Genomic DNA, 23,799 nt, shown 5'->3' on the forward strand with positions numbered 1-23,799 from the left:
TACCGGGATTATCCACCAGTGCTGGAGGCAGGGCTACCACCCTCACTTTGCAGAGATATGAGGCCCGACTGAGGACAAGTCCAGTGGTCACAGTAAGTGGCCAACTTCAGGCTTGATGGGGCACAGCAGCACTTGAGCAGGTTGCATGAATGATTCGCTTCCTGAGGCCGTTATTTTAGATATGTCGTCTTTGCCGAAGTGGAGGCTTTTTTTTTCTTGGAATTTGCAGCCTGTCTTCAGGACCAGTCTTGCATCTGGCACAGCAGTCCCCAGCCTTTTTGACACCAGGGACTGGTTTTGTGGAAGACAGTTTTTCCATGGACAGGGCTTGGTGGGGGGGGGATGGTTTGGGGATGAAACTGTTCCACCTCAGATCATCAGGCATTAGATTCTCATAAGGAGCACGCACCTTAGATCCCTCACATGCGCAGTTCACAACAGCGTTCCCGCTCCTATGAGAATCTAATGCCGCTGCTGATCTAATAGGAGACGGAGCTTGGGCAGTGATCTTCTCTCGTCCGCTGCTCACCTCCTGTTGTGGGGCCCAGTTCCTAATAGGTGATGGACTGGTGTCGGTCCACAGCCTGGGGATGGGGGACCCCCTGATCTAGCAGATTGAGGCCAGATTGAGGCAAAAGCAGATGAATTTATGGAAAAGGATCCATGCTGGCTGCCTGTAGGAGAGGCAGTGCCTGGATGAGTCTTTAGCTGCCCCAGACCCCGTGAGCAGATCTCTCCTAGGGACGCCTCTGGCACTTTGGGAGCCCAGGGGAGGGGAGGGAATGAGAAGGTGGGCAAAGGAGGAGAAGACCTTCGTACTGAGCTTTGCGAGCATTCATCTGGCCTCACAACACCGCGGAGAAGTCTCTCCCACTCTACCTGAAAACACCAATGTAATCTGGAGATACCAAAAAGTGTCATGAACACTCAGGTTTATCCTAATTCCCACTGTTATTCTGGTCCTTAATGAATCAAATGAGGAATTGGTTTGTGACTCAGGAAACTGAAGTCACAGAGTTCTTATGATCTGAGAAAAATGGGTCACTGTGTTTGGTGCTTCACAGGACACGGGGCCTGCAGGCAAGGAGCCAGGCCTCAAGGGTTCAGTGAGTTGTCCAAGCCAGCATGACTAAGGGTTCTGCTGGGACCTCTCAGATTAACTTCCAAGAAGGAAAGTCGCTCCTTGCTCATACACTTTTTCATAACTCTCTCTGGCTGGTAAGCTCAGGTGGCATCGAGGCCTTGGCGTCTACCCCTTGTGACACCCCCATCAGGATAGCGCCTTGGCTGTATCTCCCTGGCACCCTTTCCCAGAGCAGCTGGGCCTTCGGTTGCAGGGATGGAAGCCTTTATCTCGGGCGATACCTGAATATGTAGAGTATGTGATGCTTGCTGAGCTAGAGGCTCACAGATTGATGTCCCTCTGCTGGTTCCAGTGAATATGTGCCCCTGAAATTCGAGGGGACTGTGGAGCCTGCTTCCAGGCTGTGAGAGCCCAAGTCTATTGCAAATTGCATTGTATCCGCAAAAGGAAATGTTGAAGTCCTAGCTTCTGGTACTTTAGCTTCTGTGACTTTATTTGGAAATAGGAAATAGGGTCTTTGTAGATTTTTTAAAGATGTAAATTGGGCCAGGCACAGTGGCTCATGCCTGTAATCCCAGCACTTTGGGAGGCTGAGGTGGGTGGATCACGAAGTCAGGAGTTCAAGACCAGCCTGGCCAACACAGTGAAACCCTCTCTCTACTAAAAAGAATAACAATAAAAAAATTATCCAGGCATGATGGCAGTGCCTGTATTTCCCAGCTACTTGGGAGGCTGAGTGAGGCAGGAGAATCACTTAAACCCGGGAGGCGGAGGTTGCAGTGAGCTGCGATCGCGTCACTGCACTCCAGCTTGGGCAGCAGAGTGAGACTGTCTCCAAAAAAAAAAAAAAAAAAAAAAAAAGATGTAAGTTAAGGTGAGGTCATACTAGAGTAGGGTGGCCCCTTTGTCCAATATGACTGGTGTCCTTTTAAGGAGACGGGAGCCATGGCACAGAGGACAGACTGCCACGTGAAGACACGGGGCCGATGGCCCTGTGAGGACAGAGGGCGGGTTTGGAGCTGCACATGGACCAGCTGAGAAGAGCCGAAGGTCGCCCGAAACCACCAGAAGCTGGGAGAGAACGGGCACTGCAGACACTGCTGGCCTCTGGAACTATGAGAGAAATGTTGGTTGTTTTAAGCTACTGAGTTTGTGAAAATTCATTACAGCAGCCACAGAAAACTACAAGGCTCCTCTCCCTGCCTGGGCTTCGTTTGCTGGTCTGGAGGGTAAGGGTGCCGGCCGCATCATCCAGACACTTCCCGCCTTGCTCGTGGGGCCTCCTCAGGGATTTGCCAGGACACCCCCCGGTCTCAGCCGCCACTGAGGGCAAGTGGCGGGAGCCCCCGAAAGGCGCTTGTTACCGCAAGGCTCCCCTCCCCAAGAGGCCTCTGCCTTCTGGGAGGCGTAGCTGCCCTGCACAGACGACTGAGTCAGGGTCCACCAGAGAAGGCTGGCTTGAGCCTCTCCCCTGATTTCAGCCCCTGCAGGCACTATCCGGCCTCGGAACTTGGGAGGTGGATGTGGTCAGGCCCTTTCTCCAAGTCAGTTTGGTCACACGTGTGCTTTGTTACACACAGAGTGTGCCGTGGAAGAGGGACCTGTCCCTTCAGACAGAGCAGTTCTAGGCATACCTCTGGGCACTGGTGGCCCCAAGAGGAGTCATTCCCTGACCCTGTGGAACTCCCAGCTAAGCAAGACAGGCATGTTGAAATTCCAAGATCACATGGCAACTTTGTCAGTCGCTCCTGTTGTTTATATCAGTCATAACACGTTAGATCTAGAAGAGGTAGAAAACACAAGCAGCCGGGCGCGGTGGCTTACGCCTGTAATCCCAGCACTTTGGGAGGCCGAGGCGGGCGGATCACGAGGTCAGGAGATCAAGACCATCCTGGCCAACATGGTGAAACTCTGTCTCTACTAAAATACAAAAAATTAGCCGGGTGTGGTAGCGGGCGCCTGTAGTCCCAGCTACTCGGGAGGCTGAGGCAGGAGAATGGCGTGAACCCGGGAGGCAGAGCTTGCAGTGAGCCGAGAGCAGGCCACTGCACTCTAGCCTAGGCGAGAGTGAGACTCTGTCTCAAAAAAGAAAAAAAAAAGAAAACACACACAAGCTGTAACAGTTAAGGGTCTTTGAAAACCAAATGACACAGTGCCCATATCAAACTGACTTAATAAAGGACAGTGATTGGCTTCTGGAATAAAAGGGGGATGACTTCAAGAGAGGCTTGATCCAGCAGTTTATCTGGAGACCCATTCCCTGCTTTCCCTCAGGGCTGGCCTTATGCTCAGGCTCCCCTGTGAGGCCCTGGGAGCAGCTCAGTCTTCCCTTGGGGCTGCAGGGGGGCAGTGCCACCCCTGGGCTCATGTTTCCCTGCTGGGAATCCTAAGGAAGAGGGGGAAGCATTCTCTTTTTCAGAAACCCCAGAAAATGTCTCCTCAAGACTCAGTGGCTCCATTTGATTTCTCACCCATCCATTAACTTGCTGCTCTTCTGGTGGGTGTGGATGTGCAGTTGGGTTTCAGCCTATGAAGACCTGGCCTGGAGCTGGGGATGGGGTCGGTCCCACTCAAACCACAGATCTGGGAATGGTGGTTCCCCTGGAGCAAAATCTGGGTGCTGTCAACACCAGGAGGGGGCATCCGTGGTGGCAAGAAAACCCAGAACTGTCTACTTAATGCGCCAAAGGAGGGAAGTAAGATCGGCTTTGGTGCCACCACCCAGGCGGCCACCGTGGCATGGGGGCCTGTGCTTCCAGACCTGGGCGGTGTGTGGAATGGTGATGGTGATTATGTGGATGCGCCGAGGGGATGATGGAGTTCCCTGAGTGATCACTGCACCCCAAGCTCGGCGCTCAGCAGTGCTCCACACACATTGAGCCATTGAATCCTCAGCACCCCAGAAAGAATTCAGTTGTTGGACAGAGATTTATGGAGCCCCCATTCTGTGCTCGTCGTTGTCGTGGGTAGGAGATGGAGACGACTCTGCATCATGCGCTGTGTTCTTGCAGGCTTTCCCCATGTTACAGGTGTGAACATTGAGGCCCAGAGAAATGAGGCTGCACAGCTGGAAAGTTGCAGATCTGAGATCCAACCCCAGGGCCCTTTACTCCAAAACGTGTGTGCTTAATGTGTGTCTATACGTGCTGGTGAGTTTTCTTTTTGAAGAGCTGATCACCCTCAGATGTCCACTGTCGGCCTGTTTGGCTGCCCTTCTTCAGGCCAGCAGCCAAGACACAGTGCCGCCCGCAGGGGCGACCGACTGGGAGCCTCGAAACAGGTGGAGCTGGCAAAGCAGGGCCCTGAGCTGTGTGCGTGGGGCCTGGCTGCAAATGGCCCAATGGCGGCTCCGTGCATTTCCCTTTTGGAAGCTTGAACCCTTTCTTCTCCATGAGGCTGACCCACCAGGCTGGCTTGGTCACACACTAGCTGTGCAGTCCTGGCTCAGTTACTTTACCTCTCTGGGCCTCGGTTTACTCATCTATAACAGGGGTCGGCAAACCACCACCCTCAGCCCGAATCCAGTCTGCTGCCTGTTTTTGTAAATAAAGTTTTATTGGCACACAGTCATGCTCATTCATTCAGAGCGGCTGCAGCTGCTTTTGCACAGGGCAAGAGACCCTGTGGCCCGCAGAGCCTGAAGCCTCTCTCTGTGGCCCTTTCCGGAAAACCCGCCAATCCCTGACCTAGCAGATGGGATGATTGTGTGCGGGAGAGCATGGGCTCTGGGAGGGCAGGGCTGTGGCTGTGGCTGTCACCAGAGTGTCCCCTCCCTGGGGTCGTTGCAAGACTTGGAGAGAAACTGTGTTCGGTGTTGAGCATAAGGCACACAGTGCGTGCTCAGTAACCTCCAGCTGCGGTTCCTCCCGTGATTAAACAAAGGCAAGGAGGACTGCCCCGACAGGCTCAGAGGGCCCGGGGTCTGGAGTAGGAGCTGATCCTCGGGTTAGACCACTCGGCTCTTAAAGTGGCTGCCAGTTGAGAGGCTTGTCTCAGCTGCCGCTAGGTGCAAATTAAAAGGATTAATGGACACCGCCGTCTTTGAAAGGCTCAAGGCCCACCGAAGCCCCTTCAGCAGAGGGCTCTGCATTCTCTCTTCCCCAGTCCTCCTTGTGTGCCCTCGTGAGTGGCGGTGACAATGCTCCCGGATGTGGGCCCCAAGGCCAGCGGCCCCGGAGCTGCCCGCCCACCCGTCCGCCTGCTATTGTCTGCTCTGGCCTGGCGGTGTGGCGCTGGGCTTGTGGGGCCCCGGCGGGCAGGGGACTGTGGGAACGGATTAGAGGTCCTGGGCTTGCTTTCCTCGTCTTGCATAAACTCTTGATCAAAGACATTCCTGGGATGACAGAGCCCTGTGAGCTGCGAGGCTGGCCCAGCGTGCGGGACGCACACCCCACGCTGCAGCCCCTGCACAGGCCTGCCCTTGCTGGCCCTCGCTGGCCCTGGCTGCAGCGCTGACTTTGGGGACTAGCCTTATGGTGGGACTGGTGATGGAGCGGGTGCCAGGAGGCAACACAGCCTTCCCCACCAGATTCAGAGGCCAGGCCCTCAATGCCTGGCAGAGCAAGGCTGTGACTCTGCTTCCTGGGGTGCTTCAAGGAGGGTCACGCTGCATGCGGGGTAGCCGGAGGGATTGCCAGATGCATATGCCACTGCCGCTGGGCCTGGCTTCTCTGGACTCCCACGGGCACTGCCCCACCCTTTGCACAGCCCTACCCACTGTTATCCCACAAGTGTGGTCTGAAGTCCAGGTGCCCGCTCTGCCCAGCCTCCTTCCTCTGTCCCCTCAGGGCCTTTCACTCCTCGTGACAACTCTAGGTGCTGTCTGGGCTCCTGGGGAACCCCCGACCCTTCCAGCCTTGGAGTCAGCTCCCGGCATGCGGGTCAGGCTGGACCCATGGCTCTGCAACTCAGCCCAGCAGCTTGGGGCTGCCCTGTAGGAGCCGACGCAACCTCCTTTCCATTCGGCCCCCTTCCTGGGACCCACTGTGTGCCAGGGTGGGGAGATGGAGGCAGAGAGGAATCTGGGAGATTTCCGTCCTGGAGGGGCTCAGCCAGAGCAGGAAGGTGCCCAGGCATGACAATCCTGGACTCCCAGAACCACCTGCCTGGTGTGGGGTGGGGAAGCCTTCAGAGAGCCCGTCCTTACAGCGAGAGCAGAGATGAAGGTTCCTGTGGACCGAGGCGGTGGGCCAAGCACAGAACAGGAAGCTTGATGCGGTCTGATGTGTCAGGAGCTCCTGGGCAAAGACATCGAGCTTATTGGGGTCAAGGCTGGGGAGAGATGGGGCTGAGTCCCAGGGACCTTGGACAGAGCTGAAGGGAGATAGGAAGGCTGGGGGTTGGGGGCAGAGGATGAAGAATGGATGAGGACTGTCTGGCTGCAGGGAGATGGGCCAGGAGGCAGGGCAGGGCCCCTCATGAGCGGGTAGGGGTGGCGGGCACGTGAGAACAGGCTTCTGAGAAGGGGCTGCAGGGAGAGCTGACGGCGGAAGGCTTTGTCTCTGAAGTTCCTCAAAGGTCAGTTTTTACCATCACCCTCTGGGCAGTGCAGGTACTCCAACAAGGGACGAGGTCTTCACTGAATCCCAGGAGGGGTTGCAGGCACAGAGGTGATGTCAGTGGAGTTTGAGAGTTGGGAACAAGGGCCTAGAGTGGTCAGACGATGCCTTTGATGTGGTTTGACTGTGTCCCCACCCAAATCTCATCTTGAATTGTAGCTCCCATAATTCCCGTGTGTTGTGGGAGGTAATGGAATCATGGGGCGATTTCCCCCATACTGTCCCCATGGTAGTGAACAAGTCTCAGCAGGTCTGAGGGTTTTATAGGGCTTTCCCCTTTCCCCTGGCTGTCATTCCCTCTTGCCTGCCTCCACGGAAGACGGGCCTGTCGCCTTCTGCCGTGATTGTGAGGCTTCTCCAGCTGCGTAGAACTGTGAGTCTATTAAACCTCTTTCTCTTTATAAATTACCGAGTCTTGGGTATGTCTTTGTTAGCAGTGTGAAAACGGACTAATACAGCCTTGGAGCTCGTGGCATAACCACGATGTATAGACCCACCCATCACTGGGGGGTGTACAGAACCCCCCATCGTGGCACAGCCAGGGGTGGGGGGTGTACAGACACCCCCACTGTGGCACACCTGGGGTGGAGGGTATACAGACCCACCCGTCACAGGATGCCATAGATGCCGAGACAGAGAGTATGGGCTGTGGGAGAGCTTGCAACTGCTTCACTCTGGGCCCAAGCCCTCTCTACACACTTGGCTGTGAACCCACCTGACCCACTCAGGGCCCCTGCCCTGCCCTGCCAGCCTGCCTGAGCCCCGCGCTCGGCTCCATCTCTCCCAGTAGACACGTCGCTGCCTTTTGGCTCTGCCAGACCTATCAGCCTACACATCCCTCTTTCATCTTAAAAAACTTCCAAACACTAAAGTAGATCCCTAGACCCATGTGCTCCTCTCCCTGAGCAGCAAAGTGGCTCTCCAGCTTCTTCCCCACGTCCTCGCTTTAACCTAACAGGATCCGATGGCTCCCTTGCCTGCTCCGTGAAACAACCAAAGGTACCCTGTGCGACGGTCGGAGCTCTCCACACAGGCCTCCTGCTACACCCATGTGCTCTCAGGGGATGAATGTAAACCCAGCTGCAGGCAGGAGGTGGGGACATGGCTTCCCTAGGACCCCAGCCCTGACACAGAACCTGGCCATTGCCTGGAACTGGATAGCTGCAATGGTGCAGACCTGGTCCCTGCCTTCAGAGTAATTTGCCCAGGAGCAAGGAGGAGCTGGGCCTTGTGAGCCACCCGAGTGGCCACCAGTGTCACCTCTGGCTCCAACTGTCCCTTGAGCTCTTGCTGATGTGACCTGTCAGGGGCACCCTGCAGGCTCCCCCACCCACTCAATATGGGGCTTCCTCGGGGAAGGCTCCCGGAGCCCCCATCCTCAGGGGACAGGCTGGTGGAGACCTATAGGGGCCAAGTGTTTCCCTCCACACCCCACCTTCCTCCCAGGGCAGGCGCCTGGGGAGCCAACACACCGACCACCCCGGCCCCACTGTGAGCCCTGGGAGGAGTGCTCTACAAGGCAGGAAGGGTAGACAGCAGGTGCTTCATAAAGGCCACGGAGATTCGACCTGCAGCTGACAAGTAGCACCCATTGGTGGCATGGGACCTGAGCTTCCACTTAGCTTGGGATGAGGACAAACCAGCCTCACAGATGGGTTCAGGAGCAGTGACCAAGGTTCGCGGACACCTTCCCAGGGCACTCCCGCTACCCACCTCCACCCCGGGGTTTGAAGTTAAGTCCAGTCACGTGCACCTGAAATCCAGAGGTGGGCGTCATGGGTGTCCTATAAGGCGGCCTCCAGGTCCCCACGATCCCAGTGAAAGGCCACCCCGGATCATGGCCCTGACACGGTGCTTTGCTCTCCCGGAGCCTGGCGTCGCCAAAGGACCATGATTCATCCAGAGCAAACAGCAGTTTGCGCCAGAAGAGGGTTAACGAATGCCAGCTTTATTTATTTTCCTATCTGCAAATAACCCGGGAAGACAAACTGGTGGGGCCAGCAAGGAGTGGAAGATGTTCCCGATCAATGGGCACTGCTCACGTCACCCAGGCCGGAGCTGTCGTCTCGCGTGGTTGGAGGTGGGCTCACCCAGCCAGGCAGCCTGCAAACTATTCTCTGGAGCCTCCCGGGGACAGGACACCGCCTCCCACCTCACACACCTGTGCTGAGGGCTTCCTCCCAGTTGGGAGGGGTGTGCCTGCTCCTGGCTGGATTCTGTCCCCACCCCCGGGGATGTGGCAGTGTCAGGAGACATTCTTGATTGTCACGGTGGGTGCCGTGACTGTCATCCCGTGGATGGAGGTCAGGATGCTGACCTCCAGTCATCACTGTGAGATGAACTTCTCACGGTGCACAGGACAAGACAGTGCACAGGACAGGCTGCGGCCTCCCGCATCCGCCGAGCCTGCCACCCTGCCCTGGTTCTAGGGCACCAGGACACGCGTCCCTGGCTCACGGCCAGCCCAGGAAGCAAAGAGGCAGGCACCACGCTGGGGCTTTACCAGTTTTATTTCTAGACTTTCATGTTTGTCTTTTTGTCTTCTGCTGGAAACATGCCGGTTACATGTTGGTGCTGGGAAGCGCCGCGGTGCAACCAGAAACGCGCAGACCCAGCCGCCCGCCGCCCAGACCCTCAGACTTGCGCGTCACAGGACAGACTCTGCTGTGCCCCGTGCACTTGCCACCAGCCTTTGGCCTCTCGATACACACAACATCCAGGACTTGTGCCCTTGCCCCGTCACAACAGACAAAGCGTCCCTCAAGGCCCCCGCGTGGTTCAGACAGACGCCGCAGCCAGGATGGTTGAGGTAAGCGTGAGCCATGTTCTGGAGGGGTGGGGCGGGATGGGCCTGTGCCCGAGATGGCCTCGAAGCACAGGATGACCCTGCCAGGGCAGGGCCCCAGCCACGCGGGCCCGCAGTGGGGTGCAAATTCTTTTGGTTCGGCAGCTTGCTAGGTGACCCGGGCACACAGCACTGTGAGCTGGCTTCATTGAGATTTGGAGTCTCTTTAAATTAGCATTATGCTGTAATTAACAAAACAATAACAAACAGAACACTAGTACATAACAGATTAAACATACCCAAAACTTGAACAAATTCCAGAAGCTATTCCAATCATCCCGAATGAGAGTCCTACAGGTACAACGCCGTGGTGGCACGTAAGACACACTTGTTATAATAATAATAATAATAATTATGCAACTTCCATAGCTACACGCAAAGAATAACACAGCTGTAAAAACTACTATGATGCTATGCCCCCGATCAGATGAAGTGCCCAGCATCACAGGCGCAGGGAAGAGAATATGGACACGGCCTGCTCTCCACAGACACCGGCACGGTTGTCACGCACGTGGCCTCGGGGCCGGCCCCCGCCAGCCTGTGTGGGATCACGCCCGAGTGTCTGCCCGCCAAAGCAGGCGGGCTTTGGTGAACCTGCCCGCTGGGTCCACCATGGTCCATCCACCATGGCTAAGTGAAGCATGAGGTATTGTGAAACAGCAACCTTTTTGGAATAGAGCAGTAATCACATTAAGTCAAAATTGATCACATAAAAAAAAAAAAAAACTACAAAAAAGGCATCTGTAATACAACGTTCTAAGAGAAAACTAAAACTAGTACATGGCAGTATATGACATTGTAAAACAAAAAACTGATCCTCCAATAGCAGCAAACAATGTGAAAGAGATACACAGAAGCGATGTGAATATTTCCAAACCGTGCCTGGAAGTCAACGGTAGCAGCGCAATAAGAAAATGGAGCTGCGGCCTGTCCCCAGTGTGGGCACCGCCCCGTCCCCTCGGGAGCCTCTTCCTCACACCTCCTCCCGCCTGTCCTCCCTCACACATCAGCCTCCACACTCTTGCCACCTCCCTTCAACACTTCCTAAATAAAAATTACAAGAATTACATAGCCAAGATGTGCAAATTGTCTATTTTGTCACTAAGTTTTTTAAAGGAAGGGGCAGGGGATAAGAATATATCGGAACCGAACTTACGTCGAGTACCCTAATTTTCCTTGTGACACCCATGCCTTTCCAATCAGATGACTTTGGGAAACGCCAAACAGGCTGAATCAATGTCTTTGTGTGGTTTTTTTCTTCCAGATTGTTTTTTTCTCACCTATAAAAGGATCTATCTTTAAAAATAAACTGTATTAAATCTGCAACATCAAAGGCAGAAGGTTTGTGTGTGTGTGTGTGTATCTATGTGTTTAAATCAAGGGGAGATTGCATTTATAAATCATACTGGCCTTATGAACATCCTCTGCAATAAATATACTTTTTAGCCTTAACTATAAATTATATATTTTAGTGTTTAAAAACCTTCCGGTGTGAAACATCTAAGATAACCCTTAAAAACCACCTGTTCTCCAGGTAAACCTCTGAGGTCCCTACTTTCAAACACCAGTTGGCACCAAAGGATTCCTAAACTTCAACTTCTTTAAAGAAAAGGAAAGGAACTTATCATCCTGGCAATGTGAGAATGCAAATCTTTTTCTTCTTGACTGGCACGCAGCCTCCCAAACACCCCACCTCCACTGCCACCAGAGTGGCCCACACTTGCCTCAAAGTCCTGCTTGCACACAAGTACATGGATATTCCCAAACCATTCCATTAGAAAACTGCCCTCCCTCCACACACAACAAAAACAGCGCTATCTCCTACACCTATTGGACTGAAAGTGCTTGGAAATGGAATGGTTTTAGAATATGGAGAAGAACACAAACCAAGTAGCTGTGGGTTGAACCTGGACGTGAGCTGGCTGCAGGGCCGTTGGGTAGAAAACCAGCATCTCATAAACAGGTCACTACAAAAATAGGAAGAGTATAAAAATAGAATATATTATGTCACTATTTCGTCTTCTCTTTATAGTAGCGTATCGCAGGAGTGGGACAGGTGGCCTTTCCCGACCCTGCTACGCTGGCTGGTGCCCGACAAACCTCCACTGGATGGTTTGTCACTGGATGGTTTGTCACTGGATGGCGGTCACAGGTGCAAAGGACATGCACACAGGCACGCTATGCTACTGTAACCAAGAGGTGACTTCAGCCATGAATAAGGTGAAGAGGTTACACATCTACCTACGGAATATAATAGCATACAACGACTTATAAAGTGACTACATGCATATGAGCAAGCAAAGTACAGAGATGCCTAGAACCACACTACAGCTGTGCTTTTCAAGAAAAGCACAAGAATACGTTTTTCTACCTAAAACCCTCTTCTACTTTAAAAATGGTTTGCTGAATTTTTCTATGTTTTTAAAATGTTTTTATGCTTTTTTTTAAACACGTAAAGGATCGAACCTAATCCTCTCCCGAGACTCCTCCTTTGTGTTAATGCCTATTCTTACAACAGAGAAACAAGTACATTAATATAAAAACGAGTTGATTATTGGGGTATAAAATCCTCTATTGTTTGTAGCACAACCCTCCTCCCCCACCGCTCAGGGTTATGCAAATACTATTTTTTTCTCTCTCTCTCTTTGAAAGACAGTTTTTGGGTAATCTTTTTCTTTTGCTTAAGTCAGAGATGGAAGGGAGAAAGAGCAAAGGAAAAAACAACCAACAACAAGGAGAATGAAGCTTTCCCTTCTGGTATCAAAATGCTCCGGAGAGGAGGGACTGTCAGGGGAGCACCTGGGGCCGGCTCCGCCCTCGCTGCGGGTGGCGGTGGCGCCCACCTGCCTGGCGCCCTCAGATGTCCACGTCCCGCACGTCGGTGGGTGTGCAAGCCAGGTCCACCTCCTCCTCCTCCTCTTCCTCCTCCTCGGCGGCCTTGGGGTCCATGTTCTGCTGGGCCTGGCGCAGGCTTGACTCCAGCAGGGCTTCGATCTGCTCCTGGCAGGCCCGGAGGCAGTCCTGAGAGAGAGAGGGTGGAGAGAGGCGGGAAGAGGTGGTCCTTAGAAGGGGCCTGCAGCGAGGGCCCCTTCCCAGGTGCCATGACCGGGAAGTCTTTATAAGAGCAAGACTAAGCCAAAAACTCCCTCGGCCCATGCTGCCTCCTCTGAACCTGAGTGAGATGTGGGAGCTGCCATCGCCTGTCAGGACACTCAGGACCAAACGCCTCCACCTCCCCGCTGGTCTCTGGAGCCACAAGACACCAGATGCTCGCCCGCCCACCCCGCACACCCCCTGCCGGTCCCCATGCCCAACAGCGCCTTCACCTCCTGTTCCAACTGGCTCTGCCAGCTCCCTGGGGAATTCAGTGCCATCTGATCTGGACAGGAGGCCCTTTGAACCCTGCCTTTTCAGACTTAACCTCTCCATGTGGCAGCCCTCAAGGTGAACCTGGCCTTCCATGATCAATGGCTGTCGAAGCCTTAGGCCGTGCATGACTGAGGATGAATGCTGGGTGGCCGGGGGGACCTGGACCATTGATCCCTCCCCTCCATCCTCTCCCGCTCAGGCCTGTGCCCCGGGGCCACCCATCAGCCTGGCACAGCATGCATCCACCCACTGCGGCCACAGAGGTGCTCGCCCTCAGGCGGAGTGCGACGGAAGCTCCTGGAAGTCCTGCACCTCCACCCTCTGGGGCTCCAGACTCCCTTGGCAGTGTCCACGCCACACTGTCAGTGGGAAAGAGCAGCCGTGAAATCTGGAACCCTGCGCCCAGCCAGGGGCCTCTCCTAGGCTCCACCATGGGCAAGTCCCAGGCAGCCCGAAGCAGCTGCTTACTGCCCGGGGGCTTCTGGATGGAGAACCGGCTCCATGTGTTGGGGCTGTGTGTGTCCCAACTGCCAGGAAGCCACATTAGGGCTTCAAGCCAAGTCTCTAGGCAGCCCAGGAAACAGACCTTCCACAAGGAGCAAGACTGGGCCACAGCCCCACCCTGTGCCGCACAGGTGCCACTTAACTCCCAACCAGAAGGGGCTGGACAAAGGCATAGCACGACAGGTGATGACCCAGGCCAGGACTTTTAGGTGGACCCCTGAGGTCATGACATTTTAGCGCCTGTGCCTTTATAGGGAGGGCTTTCCTCTCCCACCTTTCAGATAAATTCTCATCATGGCAAATGAAGCTGGCCGGGCCGGCACCACAAACAGTCCCACTGTACAGATGGGGAAACTGAGGCCAGAGGCCTGGGGTGAGATCCAAGACTCCTGACGTTCAACCTAAAACACCAGCCACCTTCAATTCTCAGCCCCAGGGGCCTGGCAGCTCCATCCAGGGATTCTTCACCTGCGGCCCCCCCACCCGCCCCACTCATGACCCACTCCAGGGTCACACATGCAGCTAGACTCCAGAACCTTCCCTCATTCCTCCGGCCCCACAGCTGCCTGCAAGGCTAACCCAGTGGACAAAGCTGTTCTCCCACAGCCAGAAGCTCCAAGGAGGCAGCACGCTCCTCCGCGAAAAGTCACTGGTGTGCGGCACTGTGCACCCGATTCACACAGATAGATATTCCACCCACCAAAGAAAATTCTAGAACACGCCCTAGAAAATGCAGGGGCCTCTGCCGTGGACGGTTTTTCTGAGTCTGGGCTTGGCTACGTTGGTCACTAGCTAATCAGGCAGAGTGGACTCCACCTCGGGTAACTTCACCCCTTGTGTCAGCTGTGAGGCGTGTGCCTCCGATCCAGTTAAGATGGTCTCTACTGAAATAAGGGCCAGCGCCCGACTTCCCACAACTGCCTGAAGACAGCAACATCCTAGGGCAGTCACCCCTGGCGGGGAAGCAGTTTTCACTCAGGGTGTGGAGTTCGAAATGAAAAATGCAGATGTGAGTTTCATTTTGATGGAGGGGCTTTCTCTTTGCTGGGCTTCTGGAGGCCTCGATGGCATTTCTGAGCCATTTTCCTGAGACAGGTGCGGGCTGCTGGCCTCCACCCTACAGCGGGTGAGGACACCTCACCACCCCCAAAGGATAACACGGGGCAGGGTGCAAGGGAGGCCATGGCCGAGAACACAGAAGGGAGGCCCCTGCCAACTTCAGTGTCCCGTGGCAAAAACGCTTCTTCCTCTTCCGAGACACACATGGGCTGGGCAGCCGCTACTCCCGGTGTCCCTGGGACAGAGGCACCACTAGGCAGGGGACAGGCAGGTGGACCCTAGATAGCATCTGCTGAGACCCGTGCGGAGTCCCCGGGAGGCTCGAGGGCAGACCACGAAGAGGCGGCCCAGGCCAGAGCCAAAACGGGTCTCGCAGGCCCACCCGGCCCCAAGCTGGGGTCAGGCGGTCACTCCCTCACACACCGCGGGGCCGGCGGCTGACCCGGCCACCTCTCTGCTCTAATTTGGTAAATGCCACAAACCCTTTTGATTGTCATTTTAATTCTTTCTTTAAGAAAAGACTCGGGAATAAAACAATGGCATTTTTAAGAAGAAAGACACAGTCATCCCAGGGTTTAACAGCAGCAGCCTCTCAAAGAGGCCATAAACAACAAGGCTGTCTCTATCCGCCCGTTGTCCAGTGTCTCGGACCTCACAGGAGCCCTTTTCAAGCATCTATTTATTGGCCACGCACATTGTGAACCAAACAAAGCTCGCCTGGGCCTAACCCCACACGCCATCACCACACGGACCATTGGCTGGGGCCGCCTGGGGCCTTCGTCCCGGACGCTTCGCCCAGAAAGCCTTTGCGGCTCCTGGACGCCCCAGGGGACGTGAGAAGCCTGTGAGGACCTCCCGGCCGGTCAGTGAGTTCTAGGAGCAGTGGAAGAAGCCGGCACCCTGTCAGTCCGTGGCTTGGGGTCTGAGGGGCCCAGCCCCAGCCCCAACCTTGTCACCTTTGGGGGCCTTGGCACCAACCTTGGCATTTCCGTGGCACTAGGTGTCTCCCCCCGTGAGCCCCAGCCAGGCTGCCTGGGACATCACCCTCACTTACCGGGTCACATTTGATCACTCTGGAGAGGAAGCGTGTGAGGCGGTAGTAGGACAGGAAGCTGTTGGGGCTCCTCAGGTTCAGGCCTTGCACTGCGGCCACCACGCTCCCCGCTGCTACCATGGAGGGTGGATTGGAAATGAACTTCACATCTGCAGCAGAAGGAGAGAAGGAAGGAGGCTGTGAGCAGGCGACCCTCTCAGGGCCCGTGTTCTGGGCATCCCTGCATGCTGGCTCCCAGCAAGCAGCCCAGCCTGAAGGGAACCACATCCAGGCCCTCCCCAGCCTCCAGCCATCCCTGGGCACTCGGAGAGCAAGAGCCTGGCCCAGGGACCCTCCCGGAACGTCAGCCCCGCTGTTGACGCAAACGTAACCAAGCAAAGAGAAAGCCACGGGAAGACATAGGACAGGTGACAGGGACATCACTGCCTTCTCACCCTTTTAGCATCTTGGGCCTTGTGAATGTTATCACTTATTCACAGAAACAAAATTAGATGACGCAAATATGAGGACGTAGAGATGTCGCTTCTATGACCCTAACCCTAACCCCAAGTACCTGCCACCCCCCAGCAGCAGGGATTGGAGACAAGTCATAATCTGAAGGGACATCGCATGGCTGATGCCTAGGCCTCCACCCGGGCCAGGCCATGGGGTTGCAGAGTACTGATGAAGCCATTCCCTGTGTCCCTTGAGGGGCAAGCCCTGGCCAGCAGCCTTCAGGGCGGCTGTGATGGTGTGGCTGCGGCTCAGGCCCTGGCTCCAGGAGAGCCCGGCTTGGCTCACTCGGGAAGGAAGAGCTGTTCCAGCAACCCGTGCCCCTTACCACGGGACCATGACTGTCACAGTGACCTTCAGAGCACAGACCAAGTACACCCCAACTCCACCCGGGCCCTCTACTCACAACTCTCCTATTTCTGGCCGATGACAAAAACACTTTTCTGGGCCGTCTGATGTAGCCCAACAATTCCAGCGACTTCCCAAGTAAGGGAAGAGGTGTGGGGTTCCCAGCACCAGTCACCATGGGACACCCCTGGAGGACTGGGCCGGGAGCCGGGCCCCAGGAGGGAGCAGCTTTCCCAAGAAGGCACCAGTCCCCTCACCTGGGGCTTCCTGGGGACTGTCCCGCACATCTGGGCCCACTTCCAAGAGGGACACCAATCTAGGGCGTCCCATCAGCCTTTGTGGTCTGCACAAAACTCCCTCTGGTCACTGTCAGATACTGGGGCTCATCCGCCTGCCAGACTGCAGTAGTGGGCGTCTCAGGGCCTCTGTGACTGACCTCCTAGACAAACAGCAGACCGGCTCTTTCCAGAGAGCCTCGCCACCAATTACATCCCGGTTTGTGGCGGGGAACGCCGGCCTCCCCTCCTCGGGGCAGTCATGCACCTACCGTGGACAGGTGGGCCAGCGTGGGATGTGCCTCTCGGCCTGGCCCCCACCCCAGCGGAGCCTGGGGGCAGCCTTTTGTCACACCCACGAGGAATTCTGCACGGGAACCAGGGGCCCTGGGCTGGGAGCCGGAGGTCGGCAGGGATGAGTGTGGCATCTTTGTCGGCCCCATCGCCTCATCTCGCGCCACTGAGCGCCCGGGAACAAGGGGGGTCGGGGGAGCTGAATGGGAGCCGACCCAGGCACAAAGGGAGAGGGGCCCCCACGGGCCGCCAGGGGTGCGGCGGCCCATCCGAGACTTCATCCCGAGAGAATAAACAACTTCGGCCTTGTTAAAGAGAGAGGGGCGCCGGCGAGGGGCTGGGAAGAAAGGCAGCCACCCTGAAGGGGAGACAAAGCCGGCTGCTGGGCGCCGTAACAACTTAGAAAAAGAAATCCTTAACGAGCCGAGCCACCTCTTTTCCCCTTTAAATGGGAGCAGTTCCACCCAGTCTGAGAGCCGGGAGCCATGAATGAAAACCTTTTCATTGAGGCAAATCAGAACCGCACACAGAAACCGCTTCTGCAGGGAGGGACAGGTTCTAGCTGGCCTCGCACCTTGTGCTCCCCCCACCGTCTCCAGGGGCACACGCAGAGCAGAGTTACTGGGGCCACGTTGTTTCAGAAGCTCATGTCCCCACCCGAGTGTGTGGTGCTGCCTGTGTTTAGATTAGGAGCCACCCAGAATTAGACACCAAAGCTCCAGGATTTGACCCTATCCGCTGCCTGTTTGTAAAGGGAAATGATAGCTGTCCTGGAAGCTCTGCGGCACTGGACGTTCCTCACCTGGCCTCCCGCGGAGCCAAGGGCACACCTGCCCTGAAACCCCCATGCGTGAGTGTATGCGGCGTGTGCACACCTGCTGGGGACCTGGGGCCAGGGATGCCTGGTGCAGGGAGAACCCCCAGCATCATCTTTAAATGTAATCTTGCCACGTGGAGGGCAGAAACACCTTCCTAGACTCTTTCCCATGCCTCCACCTCCTTCAACTTGTTTCTGACTTTAAGCAGCCGTAAGTCACTCTTGTCTCCACAGATGTCCAGCAGGACCAAGGCACTGGCTGCTCAGTTACGTTCCATGGGGTGGCCACGGGTCAGGACCTGGAGCACTTTGCAGGGGTGGGTCCCCTGGCCTCCTGCCCCTCCCTCGGGGCCCACCCTGGAGTGGACTCCACAGCCACTGAGAGCACGTGCACAGCTGGGTCCCCAAGTGTCCCTCCTCCTTCACCCACCGCTGGGGGCGCCTTCGCAGACAAAGGGTGTGCAGTAGCGGGAAGGACGGGACTCTGCACCTGCCCACTGCGTCCCCCCAGCACCCAGGGGTCCTGGGAGGGGAGCTCCGCCGCTGGAGCCACCCTGTAGGGAGGCTGTGCAAGAACCACGCCCCACGTTCTCTCCAGGAAACTTTGCATTTCTCTGAAGCCACTTTCAGCTCCATAAAAGGCTGTCTGGAGTCTCCGGAGGCCTCTCCTCTGAGGAGCACAAGCCAGAGAATGCCTCCCTGTCTGCCGCATGCCCCCCCACCCCAGACCCATCCAGGCTGGTCGACATCCTTGGCATCTTCATCTGCCCACCTTGGGGACTCGCTTGGAAACATGTGGGGGAGGGGTTCATGCCCCAAGCAGGTGGAGGAGGTGGGGGAGGCCTCACGCCTAAACCAGAAACCATTCTGGAATACCGACTGCGGGCTACCGGTGTCAGAAGGGAGCTCTGAAGTAGGCTTGGGGGGCTCTGCCCTCTGGGGAGGAGAGAAGAGCTACTGCCTCTTTGATGCCCCGTGGGCCTTGTGGCCTAGATCACCCAGAGTGAGCCCCCAAACAGACGTGACAACTGAGGCTTGACCAAAGGTAGGCCACAGCAGAGCTGGGTGGGATGGGGGCATGCACCCCCATGAAGGTAACCAGGCCTCCTGGGCCAGGGAAGGAGGCGGTCACGGGGGGGGGGTCAGAGGCAGGGCTGGGGACAGCAGGAGGTGGCACCCTGTGTATGTGCGTGTCTGTCCCCACTGGGTTCTGGGGCCAAGGCCATGTCAGGGAGGGGCCTCTGGGGCCCTGCCAGGGGAAGTGAGGACTGGGTGCTTCTGCTGCCCACGGTGGCGGCCCAAGCTGAGACTGCTCTGAAGCGCCCCCCCAGGGCTCAGCTGAGCCCGGCTGGCTGGCGGCACCCCTGGCAGGGCCTCAGGCAGCCGAGCTCCTCTGCTGGACACCCCTGCACTCGGCTGCCCAGAGCACGTGGTGCAGGCAGGCCGACAGCTCTCCCCGCCCCTGGAGCCGCGTCTGGCAGGTGGCCCAGCCTGGGAGAGGCCAGGAGGGAGCCTCTGCAGCTCAGGCTCCTTAAGGACACAAGAAGGGCTGGAGGTGGGTGGAGAAAGGAGGAGGCCCTGTGGCTAAGGTAAACCCCTTTCAGCATGGAGTGGCCACAGGCTGCCTGGACTGAAGGATGAGGCCAGAGCAGCGGGACACAGGCAGGCTGAGCCGTCCACACCAATGCCCAAGGTACTGCATGGTGGCCGTGAGGGAGCAAATCCCCCTCCATCCAGCGCGACAAACAATCCAGGGCCTCTGCTCACCAGAGCTGGAAGAGCGCTTTCCAGCGCAGGAGGGGGCCTGGGGACATCTTCCCAGACAGCACCCAGGTGGAGAGCAAGAAGCCGGCCAGGGTCACCTAAGGAGCCGGCTGTCAAGGGGAGGCCGGGGGCTGCCGGGCCTGCCCTACCTGTGGCACAGAGGGCAACGAAGGTCTGCGCGTGTTTGCGGATGATCTGTTTGTTCTCCTCCGCCTCTGGCATTTTGGAGAGGAAGTGTTCAATGAAATCGTGCGGGGTCAAGGCGGCCAGGTTCCACTTGAGCTTGTTCACCAGGAGCAGCTCCATTTGCTGCGAACACAGGGTGAGCGGCCATCAGGCGAGGTGCGGGCCGGCCCGGGGGCGCGGGGAAGCCGGCAGCACGGGGGCCGGGCCACGCCGCACCTCCGGCTCAGAGCACTGGCCCCTGCGTCTCGTGCTGTCCTGGAGGTTGGAGGGGAGGGCTGGCGAATGCTGGGGGGTCAAGGGAGCTGGGGCAACACGCAATCCCAGATCAAAACAGAAAAGGCGCCCGCCGCGTGAAAAGACTCTGCAAGTGGAAACAAAAAGACCTCCCACCACCTGGAACTGGAGGCTCAGCGCCGAGCGCGGCGCTCCTCGTGCAGCCGCTGGAGGGCGCGCGCCGCCCACTTTTCGGCCACACCGCGGGGCGCGAACGCGGTGGGAGTCGCAGGCAAGCGCACACGGGGCGGCGGGACCGGGGCGGCCAGGATCCCGCCCGCTCCCCGGACAGGGACGCCCGGCGGCGGGGCCGCCCTCCCTCGGAGGAGCAGATATGTCAGAGGCGGGCCGGCCGCCACCGCCTGCACCTTCCCCGGCCCCGTGGTCCTGCGCGCGGCTCGCGGGGGGCGGAGAGCGGCGGGGTCCCGTGGTTACCAGCAGCTCCTCGGGCCGGATGGAGTTGTCGGTGTAGATGCATAGCTTCTCGGCCGTCAGGGGGATGGTCTCCTTCATCTTAGAGGCCACGAACATGCAAGTGGCCCCTAGCAGCTGCAGTCGGCTCTTCTTCACGGGCTCCAGCGACAGGAAGCGGTCCAGGTAGTTCATGGCCAGCGGGAAGACCTCCTCCTCGCACTTCTGCTCCTCGCAGACCTACGGAGGCACGGGGCCCGTGACCGCCGCCGCCAGGTCGCGCCGCCCCCCCGCACTCCCCCGCACCCCCCCATCGCGCTCGGCAGGGCAGCCAGGTCTGGAGGGCGCCGAGGGGTCGGGGCTGGGGGCGGCAGGAGCTTCCTGTGATGCGCCCCCTCCCCCGCGCGTCCCCAGTACCCACCCTCCCCGAAACTGAAAGGGAAAGTCCCCGCGAGGCTGGCACGGTGGGGGCGGGAGCGGGCACAGCTGGGCGGCGTGCGCGGCGGCGCAGGCTGCCGGCCCCGGGGACCCCGGCCCGTCCTGGAGCTCCGTGGTCCCTCTGACTGGGGGTCGACACCCACTGGGGTGCGGGGCCGCGGGGTTGGGCGCCGCGCCTGCGAGACACAAAGGTGGCGTCCCAGGCCGCCGCGCCGCATTTCCCCAGACGTCATCTTTTCAAAAAATATTTAAAAATATTTAAAAAATAACTAAGTGCATAAAAAAACCCTGAAAATGACCCTCGGGCGACCCTTTACCCAGACCGGGGGTTGGGAGTTCGTTACAGGCTCCGGGGGGAGCCCCAGGAATTCAAACTCCGGGGCCCCCCCTTCCCCCTGGGCGCGGGCGGCGTTTCCCTCTCGCAAGGACACCACGCCGCACTTTCAAAAATTATTTTAAAATACTTGCGGGCCACTCAGGCGCCCACCGAAGGTCTGAAAATGTGCTCCCAGGCCCCCGGCTCGCTCGGAGAAGATCCCCCAAGCCGAGATCCCTGCAGACGGGGATCAAGCCCTGGCGTCTTGGGGGCCACGCGACCTTGCAGCTCGCCGTGCTCTCCGGCCCAGGCTGCCCGTTCGGGGCGCCCCGGGACTCGCTGCTTGAACAAAGGCCCCACCTTCCCGAGCGGGGTCCCCCCAAAACTACCCATGCCGCGTCCCTGCGCCCCTCCCGCGGGCTCCCGGCGGCCGCGCGGCCCCTAGCTGCGGCCCCAGCGCCCGGCGGCCGCTCCCCGCCCCCACCCTGCCCCCAATTATTAATAAACACTTTTGCTTTGCAATAAAAGAGCAAAGATGGCGCATAATACTGGCACGAGCGGCCCTTGCATACGTGTCCATGGATATTAATTTAAAAATCAAATCTATGCCCCCTCCCCCCGGAGTTGGCGACTCCCGGCCGCAGCGGCCGGGAGAGGAGGCGCAGCCGGGCTGGGGCGCAGGCGGGGGGCACAAAGCGCACCCAGCCTGCCAGCCCGCACCCTCGGGCCCATTGGGGTGCCCCTGGCACTGGCTTCTCCCGAAGGCACCCCTCCCCGACCCCCTTCTCCCCTCCCACGAAACGCAACTCCTAGCACCCCCACCCCCACCCCTTCCTCCTTCAGAAAATACCCACAATTTTTATTTTGAAAATACGGATCCCTAGCAACACCATGGCAAACTTCAAAGTTCTAGCGGGAGAGAAGGGAGGGGGGTGAGGAGCAAAGAAACGTGGGTCTGGGCAACAAGTTGCAGGAAAGTCTTAGGAGAGCCGCCCGAAGCCCCGCACCTCCAGCATCCAGGTGGCGACGATCTTCCGCATGGACGGCAGGACCTCCTTCTGCACACATTTGAAGTAGGACACCGAGGGCGCGCAGGTCTCCTCCGCCTTCAGCATGGCCCGCAGCACCCGGTCGTTGAGGAGGTTGGCATCGGGGTACGCGCGGCGGATGGTTTCCACTTCGCAGCACAGGAGCTGGTGTTCCATGGCTGGGGCTCTTCCTGGGCAGCTGGGGAGGGCTGTGGGTCCTGGCTGGGTCCGCGCTCGGCTCTCGCTTCTGCTGCCCCGCGCTCCCTCGCGCTCTTCTGCCCCTCGCCGGAGCGTGCGGACTCTGCTGCTCGCTGCTACTGCGCCGACAGCCCTCTGGAGGCTCCAGGACTTTGCAACTTCAACAAAACTCCCCTGTAGTCCGTGTGACGTTACTGTTGTTAAGCAGAGATCAAAGCCGGGCAGAGAATGGGAGCGGGAGGGGGGCGGGGGCGGGCTCAGGGGGAGGGGGCGCGGGCGCCAAACGCCGGGAGCAGCGAGGGGCAGAGCCCAAAAGCCATCCCTGAGGCGCCGCGCCTGCCCTGCGGCGGAGTTGCCCCTGTAGTCCGGTTTTCATAGAAATGCAAATCGCCCCGCTGCAGCCTTTCTCCCCGCCAGGGAAGAGGGGTGCAGGGGGCCCCGTCCGCCTCGAGTGGGTCTCCCGGGATTTAGGGGGTGAGGTGGAGGTGGCTCTGCAGTAGGGGACAACTAGGAAGGCCGGCAGGCCACACGCAGCCTGGGGAGACCACGAGAAGGGGTGACTCTGGGGCGCGGCGACACCCCATATCCAAGCCGGCAGAATGGGCGCATTTCCAAGAACGCCACGAGGGCACCCACGGGCGGACAGACGGCCAAAGAATCTCAGCGACTGCATCTTGTTTCATTTTCATTAACACGTGTAAATTTCAAGAACTATTTCGCAGGCAGGGACGGGGAGGACCGGGCACACAACCCCTGTGCAAGTTTCATTCCGGCGCACAGGGGCGTCGTTGCAAATGCCCAAGGGGGTAACCCTAAAAGTTAAAGGGATTTCAGCTTAGCATGCGCTCGCTCAAAAAATAAAATAAAATAAATAAATACCCGAAAATTCCAGCAGCAGCCCAAGATGGTGGCCAGCATTTCCTTCATCTTGTCCTTCTAGCCTGGAGACTCTTCGGGTGCCTTCCTACCTTGACCAGTCGGTCCTTGCGGGGGTCCCCAACTGCACCCCCTCCCTTCCCGTGCCGGCAGTTTAACCGGGAGAAACACACCTCTGAATGGAAAGCTGAGAAACAGTGATCTCCGTTCTGACTCATTTTTTTTAATTAAAAAAGAAATTAAATTGCTGGAAATATTAGTCCCCTCTGCCTGGAACAAGACCACCGGAAGGTTCCTAATGGGTTTTGTTGGGGGTGTAGACGTCCCTTCACCTTTAGAATTTGCCCTGGGACTGAATTCGTGAGCGTGAGGGGGCTGTCAGGAGCCGGCATAATTCAGAACACTTATCAATTAAACAAACGAGTGTACTGATCTGATTTTTAGCAAAATCGATAGGTGTTCGTGGTTACATGAGAAGGTCCCCAATATTATCGCAAACTTAAGCAGATGTAAATTAAAATACATAGTTTTTAAAATTACAGGTTCTGTCTCTTTGGCGCATTAGAAAATAAAAGGACATTTTACTGTCTTAACTTTTGTTTTTGTTTTT

At 57.4% G+C, this 23,799-nt stretch overlaps 2 protein-coding genes across 3 annotated transcripts; one reads left to right on the plus strand and one right to left on the minus strand.

Annotated features, from left to right (window-relative positions):
• Positions 1-4,719: 4,719 nt before the first annotated feature.
• On the plus strand, positions 4,720-7,110 carry LOC100935998 (uncharacterized). The gene is given in 2 exon segments (XM_054524188.2): positions 4,720-5,724; positions 5,727-7,110. Coding segments are annotated over 2 exon segments (843 nt in total). The 5' UTR covers positions 4,720-5,556; the 3' UTR covers positions 6,402-7,110.
• A 2,024-nt stretch (positions 7,111-9,134) lies between these two features.
• CCND1 (cyclin D1) lies at positions 9,135-23,367 on the minus strand. Of its 2 annotated transcripts, XM_063727832.1 has the most exons (6): positions 23,193-23,367; positions 22,095-22,487; positions 20,358-20,573; positions 19,613-19,772; positions 15,474-15,622; positions 9,135-12,508 (listed from the first exon to the last, which is right to left on the minus strand). In XM_063727832.1, exons 1-6 carry the CDS (start codon positions 23,238-23,240, stop codon positions 12,344-12,346), a joined length of 1,131 nt encoding a protein of 376 aa, XP_063583902.1. In that variant the 5' UTR covers positions 23,241-23,367; the 3' UTR covers positions 9,135-12,343.
• Between the last annotated feature and the right edge of the window lie 432 nt (positions 23,368-23,799).

This window comes from Pongo abelii, chromosome 9 (assembly GCF_028885655.2).
Source record: "Pongo abelii isolate AG06213 chromosome 9, NHGRI_mPonAbe1-v2.0_pri, whole genome shotgun sequence".
Lineage (NCBI taxonomy): Eukaryota > Metazoa > Chordata > Mammalia > Primates > Hominidae > Pongo > Pongo abelii.

Bases quoted from the DNA above. Each gene is read 5' to 3' on its own strand.
- CCND1 (XM_063727832.1), bottom strand. From the start codon at position 23,240: ATGAAGGAAATGCTGGCCACCATCTTGGGCTGCTGCTGGAATTTTCGG. The intron at 22,488-23,192 runs GTATTTATTTAT...CACGGACTACAG, and splicing joins GCTGCTGCTGGAATTTTCGG to GGGAGTTTTGTTGAAGTTGC. The intron at 15,623-19,612 runs GTAGGGCAGGCC...CTTCTGCTGCAG, and splicing joins CGTTGCCCTCTGTGCCACAG to ATGTGAAGTTCATTTCCAAT.